The sequence below is a fragment of the Gymnogyps californianus genome, chromosome 4, assembly GCF_018139145.2.
Source record: "Gymnogyps californianus isolate 813 chromosome 4, ASM1813914v2, whole genome shotgun sequence".
Classification (NCBI taxonomy): domain Eukaryota; kingdom Metazoa; phylum Chordata; class Aves; order Accipitriformes; family Cathartidae; genus Gymnogyps; species Gymnogyps californianus.
In genome coordinates, this window is record NC_059474.1 from 10,961,027 (window position 1) to 10,977,987 (window position 16,961).

General features: G+C 40.8%; 1 protein-coding gene across 1 annotated transcript; it reads right to left on the reverse strand.

The window, feature by feature from the left end:
- Window positions 1-1,355: 1,355 nt before the first annotated feature.
- Window positions 1,356-13,506, reverse strand: LRPAP1 (LDL receptor related protein associated protein 1). The gene is made up of 8 exons (XM_050895870.1): window positions 13,327-13,506; window positions 8,679-8,823; window positions 8,207-8,331; window positions 6,693-6,813; window positions 5,582-5,740; window positions 4,980-5,062; window positions 2,497-2,673; window positions 1,356-2,184 (listed from the first exon to the last, which is right to left on the reverse strand). The coding sequence occupies exons 1-8, from the start codon at window positions 13,504-13,506 to the stop codon at window positions 2,119-2,121; spliced, it is 1,056 nt and encodes a 351-aa protein (XP_050751827.1). The 3' UTR covers window positions 1,356-2,118.
- Window positions 13,507-16,961: the final 3,455 nt, after the last annotated feature.

A 16,961-nucleotide genomic window follows, 5' to 3' on the forward strand; every position in this document is an offset into this window, starting at 1 on the left:
AGCTACTCTGCCCGCCTTCACTGGAGGCTGAGATACTCACGTTGCTTTCCCTTGCGCAACAGATTTCCCCCAGCAGCAGTATCTGAACACGCTCAGTAAAAGCTCTTCCATTCTTGTACAACCCAGCTAGGATTGCTGAGCAGGAACTGCTCAGCGCTTTGCTTAGTTCCTTTCCTCTGCTCATGTATTGAGTGCATGTGCTCAAATTCTCCACCCAGGAGCCAGTGGTGTGGGCCTCTCCACATCCACGCTACAGCCACCAAACACCACACTGACCTGTGGTACATGGATTTATTTCTTACTCTACCAAAGGGAAAACTGAAGGACACAGTGAAGTCTGCATCTTCCACACATAGTATAGAATACATTTCTATTCTGCATTCACCTCGCAAAATTGAAAAATATAATGATGAAGATAAACCTGTAAGACAATGCAGCTACTGCTGTGTTAAAGAAGGCCCTTAAAGTGATAGTCTGGGGAAGAAATGGTGTGTAGCATCTAGGAAAAAAACAAATCACTTTTCTCATAAATGGATTTTAGCTATTTCTGGGTTTACTTTTTTTAGCTTACCAGCCGAAGGGGACGTACAGCATAAACTACATGAACTGAACCATCTCTAAGGTGACTGCTAATATTGATGGTAGCCTATGTTTCTCGTGATGGACCGATCCTCTGGAATACAAATAACTGTTAGCTTACATTAAAATAAAAAAGTAAAGAAACAAAAAGAAAACCAAACTTACTGCTTCAAAGTCAGATATTCAGAATCTCAGAGTAAGACTGCTACCACAGTTTTGGTTCAGATCACTTGCACATTACAAAATAGTCTTTACGTACAGAATCATACTACTTTTAACCCACCACGGACCCAGGAACTGGGTAAATAATATACAGAGTGGCTGATTCTGACTGAATGGATCTCTTTAATATTTCTCACAGAATAGGTACGGCAAGCAAGGCTCGAGGACAGCTTCCTCACACAGCACACTACAGCGCTGCAATGTATGAGTGACAGAGCTTCTTAACCAAGCAGCTGTAATGATTTACCTACACTGGACCTTTGCCTTAACCTTGTTCCTGGAAGTTTCATGACAAACACTCCTTAGAAATAAAGGGTCAGCATTATTATTATAGAAAATTTCAACCCAGATGGCTAATGTCTGCCAAAGTTCTGACGCACAACAGAAAAATCTGGTCTCGAAAAGGAAAGTGATAATCATCTGTACTGGGGATTGTACTGGAACACGTGCTCAGAGAGAAGCTGCTTTAGAGAGCCTTCTGCCTATTCAGAACACAGAGACACATTCTTGCGGTGCAAAACTACCCCTCCCGTCTTAAAAACTAATGTGTGAGTGAACTTTAGTTGAAAGGAATAAGCAACATGCTCAAAAAACAGGTCTGGTTACTTCTCACTAAATGAGAGGGAAGAAAAAAAAAGCCTCACCAGTCCCTTGTTTTGACTTTTTTAATGACCAAGTGTAACAAAACGAAGCAACCATGAACAAGATGATTGTACACATACACTCAGTAACTTCAGATGTGTTAGTCTGTAACTAAATTGTGTGAATTGACCTCAATGCTTGTTCCCTCCTTACTCTTCCTCCCCCTCTCACATGAAAGATTCATATACAGTGCAGCTCTGAGCCACTGCTCAAAGTCAGTAGAAATATTTTCGTTACTTTCAGTAGGAAATGTATTAGGCCAGGCATTGAAATAAAAGACTTTTCTGGCCTCTGTTTTAACCTCCTGTACCTCAGTGTTTGCTTTCATTGGTCAGAATACCTTTCCTGACTATCAGATTAATATTTTTTTTGACTAGCAGGAATCCTCTGAGAGTTCACATATTTTTCCTTTTGACATGACTGCTTATTTCAAAGGATATTACTTGATTCAGATGCAAGACTTACATGATCCAAGAGGTGCAACTTAAATTTATAATCTAATCATTTGATAGTGCAAATACAAAACGGGCAATTAAGTGGACCAAAAAAAATTTTCTTACAGGACAACCCTGTTCAATCCTTACTATTTCAGAAGGACTCCTTGGTAAATCCTGTTCAAAAAACACATTATCTGTTTTGTGTTAATAGATTGATCCCATGAAGGAGAACAAATTTTTATAATTCATTGTGTTGAAGACCTTGAGAGATTCTGCTGGATAGGTCTTGCAAGTGCTTCTTTACCTAGCAGGAAAACAAAACACATCAAACGAATTTTAGTAAGACAATGACTTATCAATATCACATATTCAGGTTTTGCTAACAGTATATGTGACAACAGGAAGAGCTGAGACCAGGAAGATTTCAGGCATTTTAGAATTAGGTCTATAAAAAAAGATTATGCGTATCCTGTACTAAACATGGAGCACAGGTGTGCCTTGAACTCTCCCTCTGGAAGTCATTCAACTTGCATGAAAAATCAGCACTGGATAATCTACATACCCTCTACTACTGAGTTAAACTTTCAACATGTATGTACACTGGATTTATACAGACCTTATATCCTAGTTCTTTTGTCTTTTCTTCCAGCATGGCATATTTCTCTTTGTTTCTGTTCAGATGATCCTTATCTCCAGTTCCCTCTACATGCTTCAGTTTCTGGTGTGAAATCTCTAATTGTTTCTGATAGTGATGGTGTTTTTCAATTTTTGCTTCAAAGTGTTTCAGCTCCTCCTACGACAACAAATACACACAGCTTCACAGGATTTTCTTTCCAAGGCTTCTCCTCTCTTTTCTTGCCAAGACATCCCTAATGCTATTTTACTAAGTCAAGCACAGAAAGCTTTTTCAGTTCCCTGCTTCTTAAGACCATCTGGACAATACATTATCATCACTACCCAGACACCCAATTTTGAAGGCAGGTGCTGAAAATGTCCCGCTGCAGAGTCCTCAAAAGGAGACTGCTGATGGCTGTGAGGTGCTAGGAGATGATAGCAGTGAATACCAAATAAAAGTTTATACATAAGAGTAGTGGACTGGGGGGACAAAGACAATTTTTAAGGGATGCGTCTTTTCAAAATCCAGTCATGGATTTGCTATTTTCTGCTCAGACTTAAATGTTTTCCCAGTTTGCAGTCTGCTATGATGAATCTGAAATAGAATGAATTAATTAACAAACAAAAAGCCCTCTTAGTTTGCCCCAAAGATAGTGGCCAGACTAACTGTGGTGTTCAGGGACATATCAGAGATGGTCCTCAGATAACCTGGTACACTGCCAGGGGGACTAAAGAATGAGTAATGTCTCTACCCACCAAAGCGTGCTCTTGTTTTGGTACTTCAAGGTAGTAAATTCAGTTTCTGTGTGTCCTCTGTGAAGAGGACATGAACAGTTCAAACTGTTATGCCACTTATGGCAGCAGTTCTATGCATTACATCCAGAAAAACGCAGACAAACCCTACAGTGAAATCCCTCTGTTTGACAGAGCCCACTTAATTTTCGTCACTGGTGTGTTTCAGTCCTGCTGGCTGACAAAATTCCTCTCATTTCAAAAATAATTTTATATATTCAAAAATAATATATAAATCCATCATCCTAATAGATCTTCTTCAGTTTTTAAAGCAAAGGGGTTTTGTTTTCAACATTTCTGACAAGAAAATAGTTTTCTTTTGCTGTAGAACATTCCAGTCACTTTCACATACTCAGTTCAGGACCTCAGTTTGAAGTTTTACTGCTCTGATAATAAATCATTTTAGCTGCTCCTCTCAGATGATGCACCAGCAGAGCACACTGGCATCTTTCATTATGAAACCCTTATGAAGGTTGGTACTGTGGCCAGTCAGGAGAAGACACAACTTCAGCTGCTCAAACAAGGCTGAAAGGAATCAGCACATGATTTCTTTAATTCTGCTTTCATGGACTTTTTAAGTAGGCAGTTGTTTCACTGTGATTCTTACTGTCTTACTTTTGTTAGGATGTCCCAACATTCACAGTAACAAGATAGGTTTGGTCTGGTGAAGAGGGTTTGCATAAATGAAGATTTCTACTAAAACGGTAAAATTAATAAGCAGATATGTGTTCTTGCTTAACGGAATTGGGTTTTTCTTTTTCACTGCGGCAGATATGAAGGTCAAATTTACCTCTCATGCAATTGTACAGTCCTGATGAAAATGTCCCACTGAGGTCAGCAGAAGCCTTGTTGCAGACTTCAGCAGGCTTTCCTCTGACACTCTTAAAAGCAGGGCCACGGAAATCAGTGTAATTAAAACGTTTGCTTCATAAGAGAATCCTGTTGCATGTGAGTTAAAAAACGTAAGACGGACCTTTGATATCTAAGAGAGACAGATTTCAATCCCTGTCCCAGGCAGTTAAAACTCTCTCATTACCTTATCCGGAAAAGAAGCTCAACGTGTGCCTAGCCATGTCTTGGAATGTAAGCCCTGAAGAGTTACTTCTCCAGGCTATCAATCAAAATCTATTCTGATAAATAAGCAGAATCAGATTAAAAAAAACCCCATTTTCTCAATGCAATTTGAATTAAATAAAACCAGTATGAACCCCACAGGAATTCATTTCTATAATACTTCCTTGAAAAGTGGTCTTTGTCATGGTACTTTTGGGTCAGTTCAACACAGCTCCAACACAGGAAGTTAGCAGTGCAAGAGGTGGGCATGAGAGGGAAATTGTTGAGTATATAGAGTACACTGCTTCCCAAAGAAGTAATTACATTAAGACATTGGGTAAGAGAGGGAAATCTGGTGCACTGGAAACAAACAAGCAGGGCCTGACCTTTCAAAGATGTAAAATATTCAACACTTGCTTTGACAAGATTCAGAATTTTCATTTTGCTGATTATAACAGAACCATGCACATGACTAGTTACATACATGTTTATATATTTGAAGTATTAAGAAAGAAGCATGACTCTTTTTTATGGTGTCTAAAGAGCAATATAGAAGTGGTTGCACTCACAGTAACATCGAGTGTTTCTTTATGTGGGAAAATATCTTTCCATAAGAGATCTAACTGGAATTCTACTTACCCGAAAAGATTCAAGTTCCTTCTCAGTGAAATTGGCTGATTTGGCCATGTCCCACAAATCAATCACTCTTGGTTCTTCAAATTCTAAACAAACACATACCACTACATGAAAATCTGGACACAATGCTTTTATGCCCAGCTTCTATGAAAGACGAGCATGCTTTCTCACATAGATACACACAGATATATTAAGCACTGCATTACTAATAGGTCTATTTAGATGAAAAGGGAGAAAAATCCAAGTACTTAACTTAAAACTATAGTATTGCTGAGCAAGTATTTTTTAAAAAGCCAAAAAACTCCTAGGAACTGAAATAATGGCATTGCTTGCCCTACATGTTGTCTCACTTACCTGCGCTCCTGGGGCTGAAGGCGTAATATCCCTTCTCATGGGGGCATGGAAGACAGAACTATCCTCTTTACAGGTTGTCCCTATCCTTTCATTAGGCTTCTAGTGTTGGCTTCCGGCTGTATCTCTTCAGCCCATTGTGGTCACACCATGTACTGTGATACTGTGACTACATCTTATTACTTGCCCACTGATTTTAATTTTTTTTTAAATGAAATTAATCCCAAATAAGCATAAAAACCACTGTATCATACCACTGGTTGTGTCATATCCCTGGTGACTGACTTTACGCAAACGCTCAAACCCCTGATTGATGCTTCTTAGCTTGTCTTTGAGTTCTCTGTGTTTGTTGTGCAAGATTTCCTCTTTCACCATGTTCTCTTCAGATGGATTGATAACATTTTTGTGGATATCTGTCAAAGTAGAAAAGCGTTACTGATTGTGGGCCAAATCCTGATAGGTCAAAAGCTCCAGAAATCCCCCAAATCTGAGGTCAATAAAAGATAAGTTCTTAGCATTTGAGCTGAGTGTAAATAAAGCATCAACACCACATTTTAAGAAGCAGTAATTCTTTTTGCAGGTCAACATTAATATCAATGCCCCTCAGTGCTCTGGAGGGTGATATTACAGAAATGCCTTTTAACTCCTACTGGCCACCAGCCAAGATTTTAGTACGGAAATGTTCTTATTTTCCTAGGTTAGCAATATCCCAAGGAAATGGGATAGGGATGGTTGATAAGTCCTGTACCCTCTTCCCTGGGCATTTCATGAACCAGTCAGGACATCTGATGTTGAAATGACTTCCAGCAAGCTTCCAGCTTGGACTCTACAATGTAAACATCAAACTGCCTATAAGCTTTAGAATACTTTGGCTCTAACAATTTTAGCTAGGATTAGTACAGCAAGCTGGATTCAGATCCTCGATGCTTTAATACACCTCAGGCTCAGTGCCTAAGATATTCAAGTATATCCTCTTGCGCTTCCAGCTGGTGAGATAAAGCATGCATGTTCTGCAGTCTTTAGGACCACATTTTGCAGCAGTGGATCTACGCTTGCTGCATAATTTCCAGTAAACTACTATGGCCATCATTGCTAATCTGATGGTATCTTCCCTGCTTGAAACGCAGGCAGAATCAGAAAACTGAAATGGCAACATTTCAGTTTTAGCTTGCCATTAGCTGGCAAGATTTTTGGCAGCTAATGCAGAACTAAACCCAGCAAGTATCTGGAAATGTCAGCATCTGCAAGCAGTTCTGACAGAAATGTCAGACTTCAGGAGTTTCAAAGAAACTTGGAAACAATGGAGGCAATGGGCAGAGAAAAGAGTTGTACTGATTTCGAAACATCAGAGAAATGTTCAGGCACCTTCTGTTCTGCTCACGGTCTCCAGCAGAATATTGTATTCACGAATCTTTTCTTTGTGATGCTTAAATTCTCGCCAAAGTTTATCCAACTCCTCATCAGAGAACTTCCCAGAGGTCTTGGCCTGAAAGAAACATGAGCTCATTATGCTTTCCAGGCCAAGTGCTTTTAAGTGCACTCAACTGCCAAAACTTCTTCCCACTTCCCAACACATTTAGAAAATTATTAACTCCAGCTTTTCCTTAAGATCTTTTGTTTTAAATCCCTTTATATTAGTATGAGGTCAGGATTTAGACATCAACGGATATGGTGGCTTTAATCATGTCAAAAAGAAGTTTGCTTCAGAGTTATAAAGCTAGACTTGCTATGGACTACCCAGTGAAAAGTGTCTGTCATTTCTATTCCATGGGAAACAATTTAATACAGAAATAAGGGCCATGGAGCTCCATATGCAATTCTAAGGGGACTGTTTGCATGAGGGATGCAGCCTGATATTAAGCACAGTCTTTACTTAATCTTACTCTACTGGCAAGTGAAGATTTTATCACTGCTGTGCCTTTGCTCTGCAGCAATTTGTTCCTCACTGGACTACTTTTTAGCAATTAGGGAAGCACTGGTCAGACAGCTGGAGCACTACCCACAAATCTGGTGACTTATTTGCTGCAATGCATGATCAAAAGTGAATGTTTTTGATATCTATTCAGCCCCAACCTTTTTTTTTGCTTAGGGAATATTTCTATCTAATGCACTTTACTGTTCCCCAAAGCACATGACATCATGTCCCTTGCCAGAGCTGTATCTAGTTACAGTAACATTTTAAAACCCAGCACATCTTTTTCTCTGCTTTACTACCACTGCACTGGACTGGTCTAAGAATTCTTTGCTTTACCTGGCTACTAGTTTCTTAAAACTTGAATTATTTAATTTTTGAAGATTATAACTTCACCAGTTTTAACTGTCTAGGACTGACAGTACACTTTCTGTTTTTTATGCATTAATGCAAATCCTGGAAATTTTCACTTGACTACCAGGTTGGGAAAGTCCTTATTTAACAACCCCCGCTATACATTTCACTTTTAAACAGTCTATGAAATGGTTCTATTTTAAATGCATCTTTTTAAAAAAGCCTAGAAACAACAATAAGAAAAACAGGAAAAACACCATAGGTATACTACCACACAGTGTAAGAGTCACACAAAGGGAAATCATGAATTCAGTGAAATTTGAGGAAAAACTTTGTTTGTCCTCAGTGATCCCAGGATCTTATCCTCCATGCAGACTGATGCTGGTGTTTTCTTTGGCAAAGAGAACCTGCCACACCTGGTGACCTGGATGCAGGTGGGATGCCCTCAGGGCACAAAGATGTGAGCTACAGAGCAGCGCAGCTTGGCCAGTACTTAAAAGCAGAGTAGTAAAGCTATTCGATTCCAAGTCTGGGGGCTCTCAGAAGACACAGACAATAGTTCAATGAGTAAACACTGATTTCCTACATTCTAGTTCCTGGAAATCTTACTCACCTTACTCCATAATTTTTCCAGTCTTGGATCATCTAGTGTATCACTTTCTGTACCGTCTTTAATGTAGTTGGTATCAAGTAGTTGAGAGTCCTTCTTTCCATTCATTCCATATTTAGTCATAATGACTGCAAGGGAATAGAAGATACAGAAACATTAGAACCAGCTATGGATGTATGGAAGATGAGAGACTGGCTACATCCTTGACTTGCAGAGCTGGATTCTGCAGCTCACAGTGGAAAAGTTAACAGTTTAAGACACAGAGGTCCCAGGTTTAATGACCTCTTCCGAAAACGTCAGGAGCACAGGAATCTGTTAGCATCCTGCAGCTCCCTACTGACCTCCAAAGAACTTGTGTGTGCTCAGTGTCTGGAAAGACGACCTGTTATTTAATGGTTCAAACACAAATACACGTGTCTAACCATGCATGTATCTGATGCAAAGTTTAAACTCCTTCTGCAAAGATATACTTTACCATTTAAGTTGCGTCTGAGTTTGGCTTCTTTCTCTCCATCTTCATCTAGCCCTTCAGCCTTCAGTTTCTTCCAGCTTAGCTCATCCTTTTCTTGTATTTTTAGATCACTGTGCAACTCTGCCAGTTTCACAGCAGAGAGATGAAGCTAACAAGAACAGAGAAAGGTTTATATTCAGTTATGTGGAGTCAACTCTTGCTGCAGTGTTACCTCAGAAGCCAGTATAGATGCGTAGCCAGTAGAGCACAGCATTTTTTTCTTTTACTCTAATGCTATGTATCCATCTGAATTTAAGGGCCTTAGGGTATGAGCCACTGCATACATAACATCTCTTGCCTATGAACATGGCTATGCTCCCAGCATACTAGTGTTAACAGAGAGTGATCATGTAGCCTTCTCTCTCAGCTCTTTAGCTACTTGGACAACAGTGAAATTATGTAAAGGTTAAAAATTTGTGTCTTTCTTTGGTGTTCCTTCAAGTAATATTTAAATGGGATTTTCCCCCCAGACCACCTTCTAAAAATGATTCTACCTCAAAAATGTCCAGTACTAATAACAAAGAATGTAAAAAAAAAAAAAATTTGATTAAAGCAATTCATTTTCACTAACTCACAAAAGGCAGTAATGACCAAATTTCTCAAACAACATGCCATTGCCACCACCTGTGCTTTCTTGTGGACCACCTTTTAACCATATAGTTACAGTGAGTCGGTAAACTTTATTTGTCAGTATGGTTTTGCAGACTTCCAGGACACTGAGGATGGCCTTGCAGGTCAAAGAGCCACTTCATCAGCAATTTTTACTGTGATCAAAGTGCAAAATTTTCTAAGATCACTTCTTAACATGGTTTATGTGTATTAAAACCATACAAGACCTAGAAGTATTCCTGTCCCACATAACAGAACAAAAAGATAAGATATTGAGGCTGAAGCTATGAAAAAAAAATTAAGATTTAAATGAATGATAGGTCAGCTTGAACTTTTGTGAAATATAGAGAAAACAGAACAGAGACAATGACTAATATGCAATTGGCTAAGCAGCACGACTGTAAGTTGAGCCTGAACTTCTGAACTTCCAGATTTTAGACACTTTAGTTATTCAGTTTAAAACAAAGAAATATAACAAATCATATTAATGCTTCAGAACTTCTTTTGTGTGTGTGCACGTGCATGTTAATAACAAGAAAGTGAGGTAAGGAAAAGGCCAGAGAAGAGAGGAGATCAAAAAACATGAGCAGTGTGACTTCCAATACAGTTCTGCCTGAGCTGTCTGAGTCCTTCTACCTCCAACCACTGAGCAGCCAGCTCCTGGCAGCTCAGATCCAGCTCTGAACCACCTGGGCTCACCTGTCCTAGGACAAGCTTATTTACTGGAGGGGTTTTTTTGTCATTAAAATCAGATGACAGATTATAAAAATTCTCGTTTTCAGCAAGGAAGCAGTACGTTTAATAAACACAGATTCAGTATTATTTTCAAACATCAGAATGATACTGAAAAGATTCATTTGAGTGTCAGCAGGTTATTGGAAAGAAAGCAACTAGGAAAAATGTCATTATTTTGAGCTAATGCACTAATTTCCTATAGACAGGAATTCAGGAACCTCTGTACACTATTGTTTCTGCTTTCAGCTTAGGCTGTCCTTTTAATTAGTCTTGTGCTACTGAATATAATTATTTTAATTTTTAAACTAAGTTTTTTCCCTGTATCTTGCACTTGGCTTACTGAAATAAATTACTAAAATCTAGAGTAGTTAGAATCACAGGTAAATACAAAATTTATAGATTTTGTATAAATACAAAATTCTAAAAGTTCCAGAGAAGAATATCAGAACTTCTAAACATAAAGTTTGGAAACATCTCATCATCAATCAAACATTTTAAACTCTTAATAAAAACTAAGGAACTACATTAAGCCCATTGTTTCTTAAGGGAAAAAAGAAAGATTCTATTCAAATTTCTCCCACTTCCAATAATATTTTTCTGATTCTCATTATAATTTAGAATGAAACTCAAGCAACTGTCCTTTTAAACATTATAAATCCTTTGAAACTTGTTGTTAGCCCCTTGCCTGTCCCATTTATATAACACAGAAGTGAATACATAGGCTAATTTAAAGTATGCAGTTCAAGAACTGCTTCCTTCAAGATCATCTCATGTAGGACCCTGAATGATACCAGGTAAAAAATGTCAACAAGTAAGACTCCGCATCACTTTACTAACGTCAGTCATATGTTGGAATAATTAACTAGAAGCAGAGGTGAAAAGCTAAGTTTAATGATTAAATAACAAAGCACCAAATTCCTTACACTCATTCCTTATTCCTTATGCTGCCTGGACATTAATATCCAAGATAGGTACCCGGCAATTCTGGGAACAAGCGTTGGAAATCTGTGAAACATCACAACAATTAAGTCGTCTGCTGTTTGCTTGGCTACAATCATTACCTACAATATCATTACCTACATCCCTGCTTCTGAGAGGAAAGCATTCTTTACTACAAATTTTTTAGGTGTAACATGCTCTAGATTCTGGAGCCCACTGCTGCTCTGGGATGGCCCCAATAACAAGCGATGCTAGAACTACACCAATGGCAACAACCACAGCACAGTGGATTGTTAGAGACTAGCAGGCCAAACCACATACCTCGTGAAACCTACATAGTATTTGTCATTGGTTCAAATAACTATAGAATTAGGGTCTGACTAAGAAGAACTCTTGTATTAAAATCACTTTTTAAAGTTTTTATATAAAACATATACCTATGAAAAGAGATGCTGGAGAAACATCAAACCCTCCCTCCGTCCCTCAGGGAAACAGGAATGAATTCTGGCTTGCCAGCTCCTGGTTCCCACTAAGTAACGTTTTGGGGCTTTCTGAAGGTCTGCTCATCCAGCTGTGTGTTGCAATGCTGAATTGCAATATCTATCTTTTATGTCAAAACAAAAGTGTTCCTTATTTTCAGTGCTATCTCCACCACTACCAAAATGGTAGAGTTCAGCACTGGCGCACACAAGTATTTCAAAGCAGGTCTAACACACAGTTCTCCTCTTATTTCAGACCTTGCCCAGACATACTGAAAAATCACTTTCTAAAACACAGGCTGGGTGTCAACTGTACTCAAAAGTGAAATTTAGATGGTGGCAAATTTAGTTCAAGTAGGTGTTGCCTCTCTCAAAACTGGCTCACACATATAGAATTTACTAAAGCTTAGTTCTTTACTCTGACAGAGTTACCTTCATTTTACATTTTAGCATCTTAACGTAGATGATATAAAGCATCTCAAATTTGCATTCCAGAAGATCCAGGTATGAAAATGAAAAAAAAGACTGTAATTGGAAAAATAAGAGGAAACTGACAATACTATCATTATAGTTTATTTCTAGTCTCCCTGTTGTTTCTTCTTCAGCTGTCAGTTCACAGATGGAGTTTCATTATCACACACTGCCCTATCCCCCATCCCATCCTTCTCCCATTGAGGGAAGGAGTATTTTTGATACCTTCTTTTGGCACATTGGGAGGCAGCATTATGGCAGGGGTTCTATTTTTTGACTAAACCCAGGGATGTCCTGCCTGTAATTCAATAGCTCAGGCTGGTGAATGTCTATCCAGGATACAGGAAATCCAGGATTAATATTAACTATATTCCTTTGCCTGAAAGAACTGAATCTTTACCAGCCATGACCCTAACTTTCATGCTCCACATTATTCAGGGGATGAATATGGGTGTGCAGTGTGCTCCTCCCCTCCTGTTGGAGCTGTTTTTCTTAGCTGTGATTAAATATTTCCACTGTAATTAAATATTTTTACTGTGTTTTCACTTTAATTAAGTATTTTTTTAGCTCAGAGTGAGAGAAACTCAAGTATCACTGTCAAAATTAAGGCTCTCATCAGAGAATGGTGATACCCATTTGCTGGTCCTCCTGTATGTGACTACATCACTTGGTATAAATGAAGGTGACATAACCACCAAGGTGGAGGGTTTCTTACTCTCCTATGCAGTGAGCTCCTGTCCTGTGTAAAGAAAGAACTAAGGCCACCGCCTTCAGACATGAGAGCATCATGCACCTTAACAAAAGGGCTAAAGCATTCAACCAGCGAGTGCAAGAGCCAGTCACAGATCCTCCATGGTACCAGAGGGACTTCACTCTCTTTTCCACTTCCTGGGCATGTGGTTTAACTGCTAGATTTAAACATGGGAAGATGAACACTTTCCATGACACAGATACATAAGGCAGGAGAGGGGAAGGAGATACCTGCTGAGAGAAGACCTTACACAGCACCACTGTTCCCAGCCGCCTGGGACAGCCCCCAGGGAGCAGGGCTGTGTGGGTCCTGCTCTGAGCTGTCCGTCTGGGGCTGCCAGGCCTGAAAACCAAACAAAAGCCACCGCAGCCCAGAGGCCCAACACCAAGCCGGGGCCTGTCAAGGCGACGCCGGGCCGGAGAGCCTCTCTTTCTCCTCACACACAAGTCCCCCGCTCCAACCGCCGCCCGTGCCGCTTCTTCGGCCGCACCCCATCTCCCGAGGCGGCTGACAGGGAATGAGTGTCCGAAGCGGCCAAGCCCGACCCTGGGTCCCCCTCAGAGCTCTGCCCGAGCACCCCCTCACAGCGCCGCCATCGTCCCCGCTCCTCCCGCGCCGCCTCACTCACCCGCTGCGCCTTCTCCCAGATCTGGTTCAGCCTCACCACCCGGAACTCCCCGGCCTCCCGCCGCTTGGCGCCGGCGGCCGCCAAGCCCTCGTTGGCTTCCCGGGAGTACTTGCTGGCCTGGACGCCAGCGGCAAGCAGGAGCGCGGCACCGAAAGCCACCAGAGCCCGCGGCGCCGCCATGTCGCGCTGGACAGAGAACTACAAGTCCCGAGATGCCGCGCGGCTTCCCTCCCTCAGGCCGCTGAGGTGAGGGGTCTCGGCGCCTCTGACTCGATCCAGCAGGTTACACTTTATAGCTGAAGTAACTGTCTATATTAGACACTTGTTTCTTATCTTCCCTCCTAACCCATATTTGTTTGTTGTTTTTTTTTTCTTTTTTACCAGGAGGGAAGAAAACCAAGTCTCAATTTTTTTCATGATTTAATATTTATGAAGTTGTATTTAAGTGTTGTTTTTTTTTTTTTTCTTTTCCTGGGGATAGTTATTCAGCGAGTAGGGAGGTGGGGGGGTGGCGTTTATATATTGACCTCTGCTTTGTTTTCCCTCTGGCGAGGGAAAGGGGTGTTTGTGTAGGAGAAGAGGCTGAAAATTCAGTTTAGATCGAAAATCTAGTGTCTATTTTGGGGTCTGGGTAGCGTGAGGAGAATTAGGTTGGGCTGTTTCTCTTCCAGTGACTTTGTGTCATTCTGCTGAGTGTTTGCTTCACAAAATGTGGAAATAAGCTGAATGTGGCAGTTTTTGTGAGTGGTTTTTTTCGCAGCCTGTAGTAACTACAGCGAACGCTGTCCTGCACCCTGTGTGTCCCTCAGTGAGGTGTTACTATCAGCTGTGAGAGGAAAAGGGGACACGATGGGTTTAAACACCACCCCTTTGACTGAACAAAGTTTTCAGATATTAGCACAAAGTTCAAGAGTATACAGAAAAAGAAAAGGCAGCTCAGGAAGGGTGGAAGGCAAGAGTGGGGACCAGTTCCCCAGTACTCCCTATGAGGGGAAGAAGGACTCTCTCCTCCCCTGGAGGTGGTAGTGGAGGACACCTCTGCCCAGGACAGCGCATAGGGTTTGATGGTGTGGGAAGGAGGAGGATTGTGAGAAATGTAATAACGAGTGCATTGGGTTGTTATCAAGGGGTGGACTATGGGAATGGCCCTGAGGTCGGTGGTGTGTGCTGAGAGTGCAGCTCTTGGGCACGAGTGCCCTGTCCTGCATGGTGCCAACCTTCCTTCGCAGTGCTTCCTCCTCAAGCAGGCAGCCAAGAAGTGCAATAGGCAATGGGAAGTCTTTGGAGGGGATTAAGTCAAGCTGTATTAAGAAAAAAACATGATGCTGTGAAAATGCCCAATATTTAATCCAGGGTTTGTATATATACTCAATAAAATTGAATGCTGCTGTGAAAGAAGTGCAGGAGATGCCAGAGCACACTCCATGTGAGTGTTTCTGAGGGGAAGGCAGTGAAGAAAGCTGTTCCTTCTCTTGTCTTGATGAATCCTCTTCTGCACACTGCAAAGCTTGTGTAGTATGGGGTCTTCGGCATGGCTGGGCATTTCTGTGTTGAGTTTGTTTAGTAAGGTAGTGGTGGGATTACTTTCCTGAGCCTAGCTGGTGGTGGAGGCAAAAGTTCATTTCATAAATTCACCTCAGATCTCATGTGTGACCTTGAGCAAATTAAAGCATAACTCTGTAGTACTGTCAACACCAAGCCTTCACGCATTGTAAATCAGTCCTATGAAAACAAATAGATTGCCTAAACTATAATGAGATTTCTGAAAACAATACCCCAGGGAGGTTTTTTACTGGACTCATTTTTGCCGTGTAAGCAATATAAACATCTTGTCTTTTCTCTTCCACATTTTCGTAAGTCAATGCAGAGATTCCTAGTTATATGAACCTAGAAGCTGTTGCTATAAGACTAGATTGCAGAAGTGGGCAAAAGTATTGCAGTATACATTGCATTGAAGAGCAATTGAAGTATAGCGAAATGATGATGGGAAAAGAAGCCCATCAGCCTTACCCAAATCTTGCAGAGCTCTCCACATGAATTTTAGGATTTAGAACTTGTTTTATTCTCATTATTACAGTGTATATATGTATTGTTGAGTCATTTTGGAACAGATGGTTTCGTCTTGTCTGTCATTTGAAATATTGATTGAGTTTTCAGGCTCTCTGCAAACAAATTCAACCTCCATGCTATATAAACTCTTACAGGTTCCCACTCTTTTTCTTGTATTGAGCGTAGTTGTGCATAGCTTTATGCATTTGTTTGCTTGAGTTTTTGAGCTACACTGGGAAAATTTTTAGAAATGGGTAAGGAATGCAGCACCATTAGTTTGCTTATGCTGGCTTGTTGTATCTCATTCTCCAGTGCCCTTACATCTGTGTCAAGTGACCACCGCTTGGTATTGTTCTGTATGTCCTGGCCCAAGTGCTTCACTCCCACAAGTAAAAAGCCAAAATAACTCTATGGACTTCTGCGTAGAGACTTTGGATTTATGTTGGTGTTGATGAGGCCAAACTCATCATAGAGTGCACCTTAGTGTAAATAAGAAACATGCAGTGGGAAGTAATGGGAAATCAGCTCCATTGTTTCCCTTTCCTGTGCACTTCGGGTCAAATTCTCCCTTCATTTTTCCCTAGCACAGTTGAAAAGCAGCTCAGCTGAATCCCCGGGACTGTGCCAAAACTGATATAAGCAGTGGAACTGTTAAGCTGTTGCAGACTCTATTGTTTGCATTGTTCCAGAGAGCTGTAGCTGAGTTGATGGACCATCGCTTTTTGTGTATTCATTCTTTATTATCATTATTAAAAAAAGAAACATTAACAAAACATGATGTAGACCACATTCAGAAGTCTGTCTTCTGCCCTCTGCTCACTTGAAAAACAAAATCAGGGAAATTTGGAATGAGGATGACATTGCAAAGCAGTAGAAAGATCAGAGAAAGTCTTAGTTAAACGGAAGACAGAAGAAAGTCTAATGGCACTTATGGAACAGTGCAGGGTTCCTGGTAGAATAAAAGAGAGGAGGACTTTGAAGCTGATTTTCAGAGGCTTGAATGTGATTTAAATTACATTCTTCTGAGTACAGTGTCAGGAGATCTTTTCCTTTAAGAGTCAGTGTAAGAGCTGGACCAGCTGTTTCTGGCTTGTTCAGTTTTACCAAAACCAGTTTGCCATTAAATTTGCACCTTCACATATTCTATATACACCTAAATTTTTTGCGAGTGATGGAAACTGCCCAGCATTTCAAATACTCTGTTGCAGAGCTCTGGAAATGAGAGCAGTTGCGGCCTTTCTCATCTCCATCTTCTGTCCTAGCAATATGGTCTGCAGGCTGAGCCTAGCCAGCCAAAATGCAGGGCGAGTAGGATAAGTGTGGTGGGTTTGCAAGGGTGCTGCTGGCTTTGTCCGAATATGCCCTCACTTCGCCTCCCCAGGACCCTACTGAGGGTGTACTGAAGTGATGTCTGTGAACCTCTTGCAAACCATAACCTTAGCCAGAAGTCTCCCCCAGCTGGAAAGTGATGTGTTCGATGTTTCTCAGGGTGCCTTTCCCTTCCCTCTGGGATATCGCAGATATCTCCGTGTAGTAACATGGGCCCTACAAGTTTTAGGACTTTTCCAATACCCCACTCCTAGCTA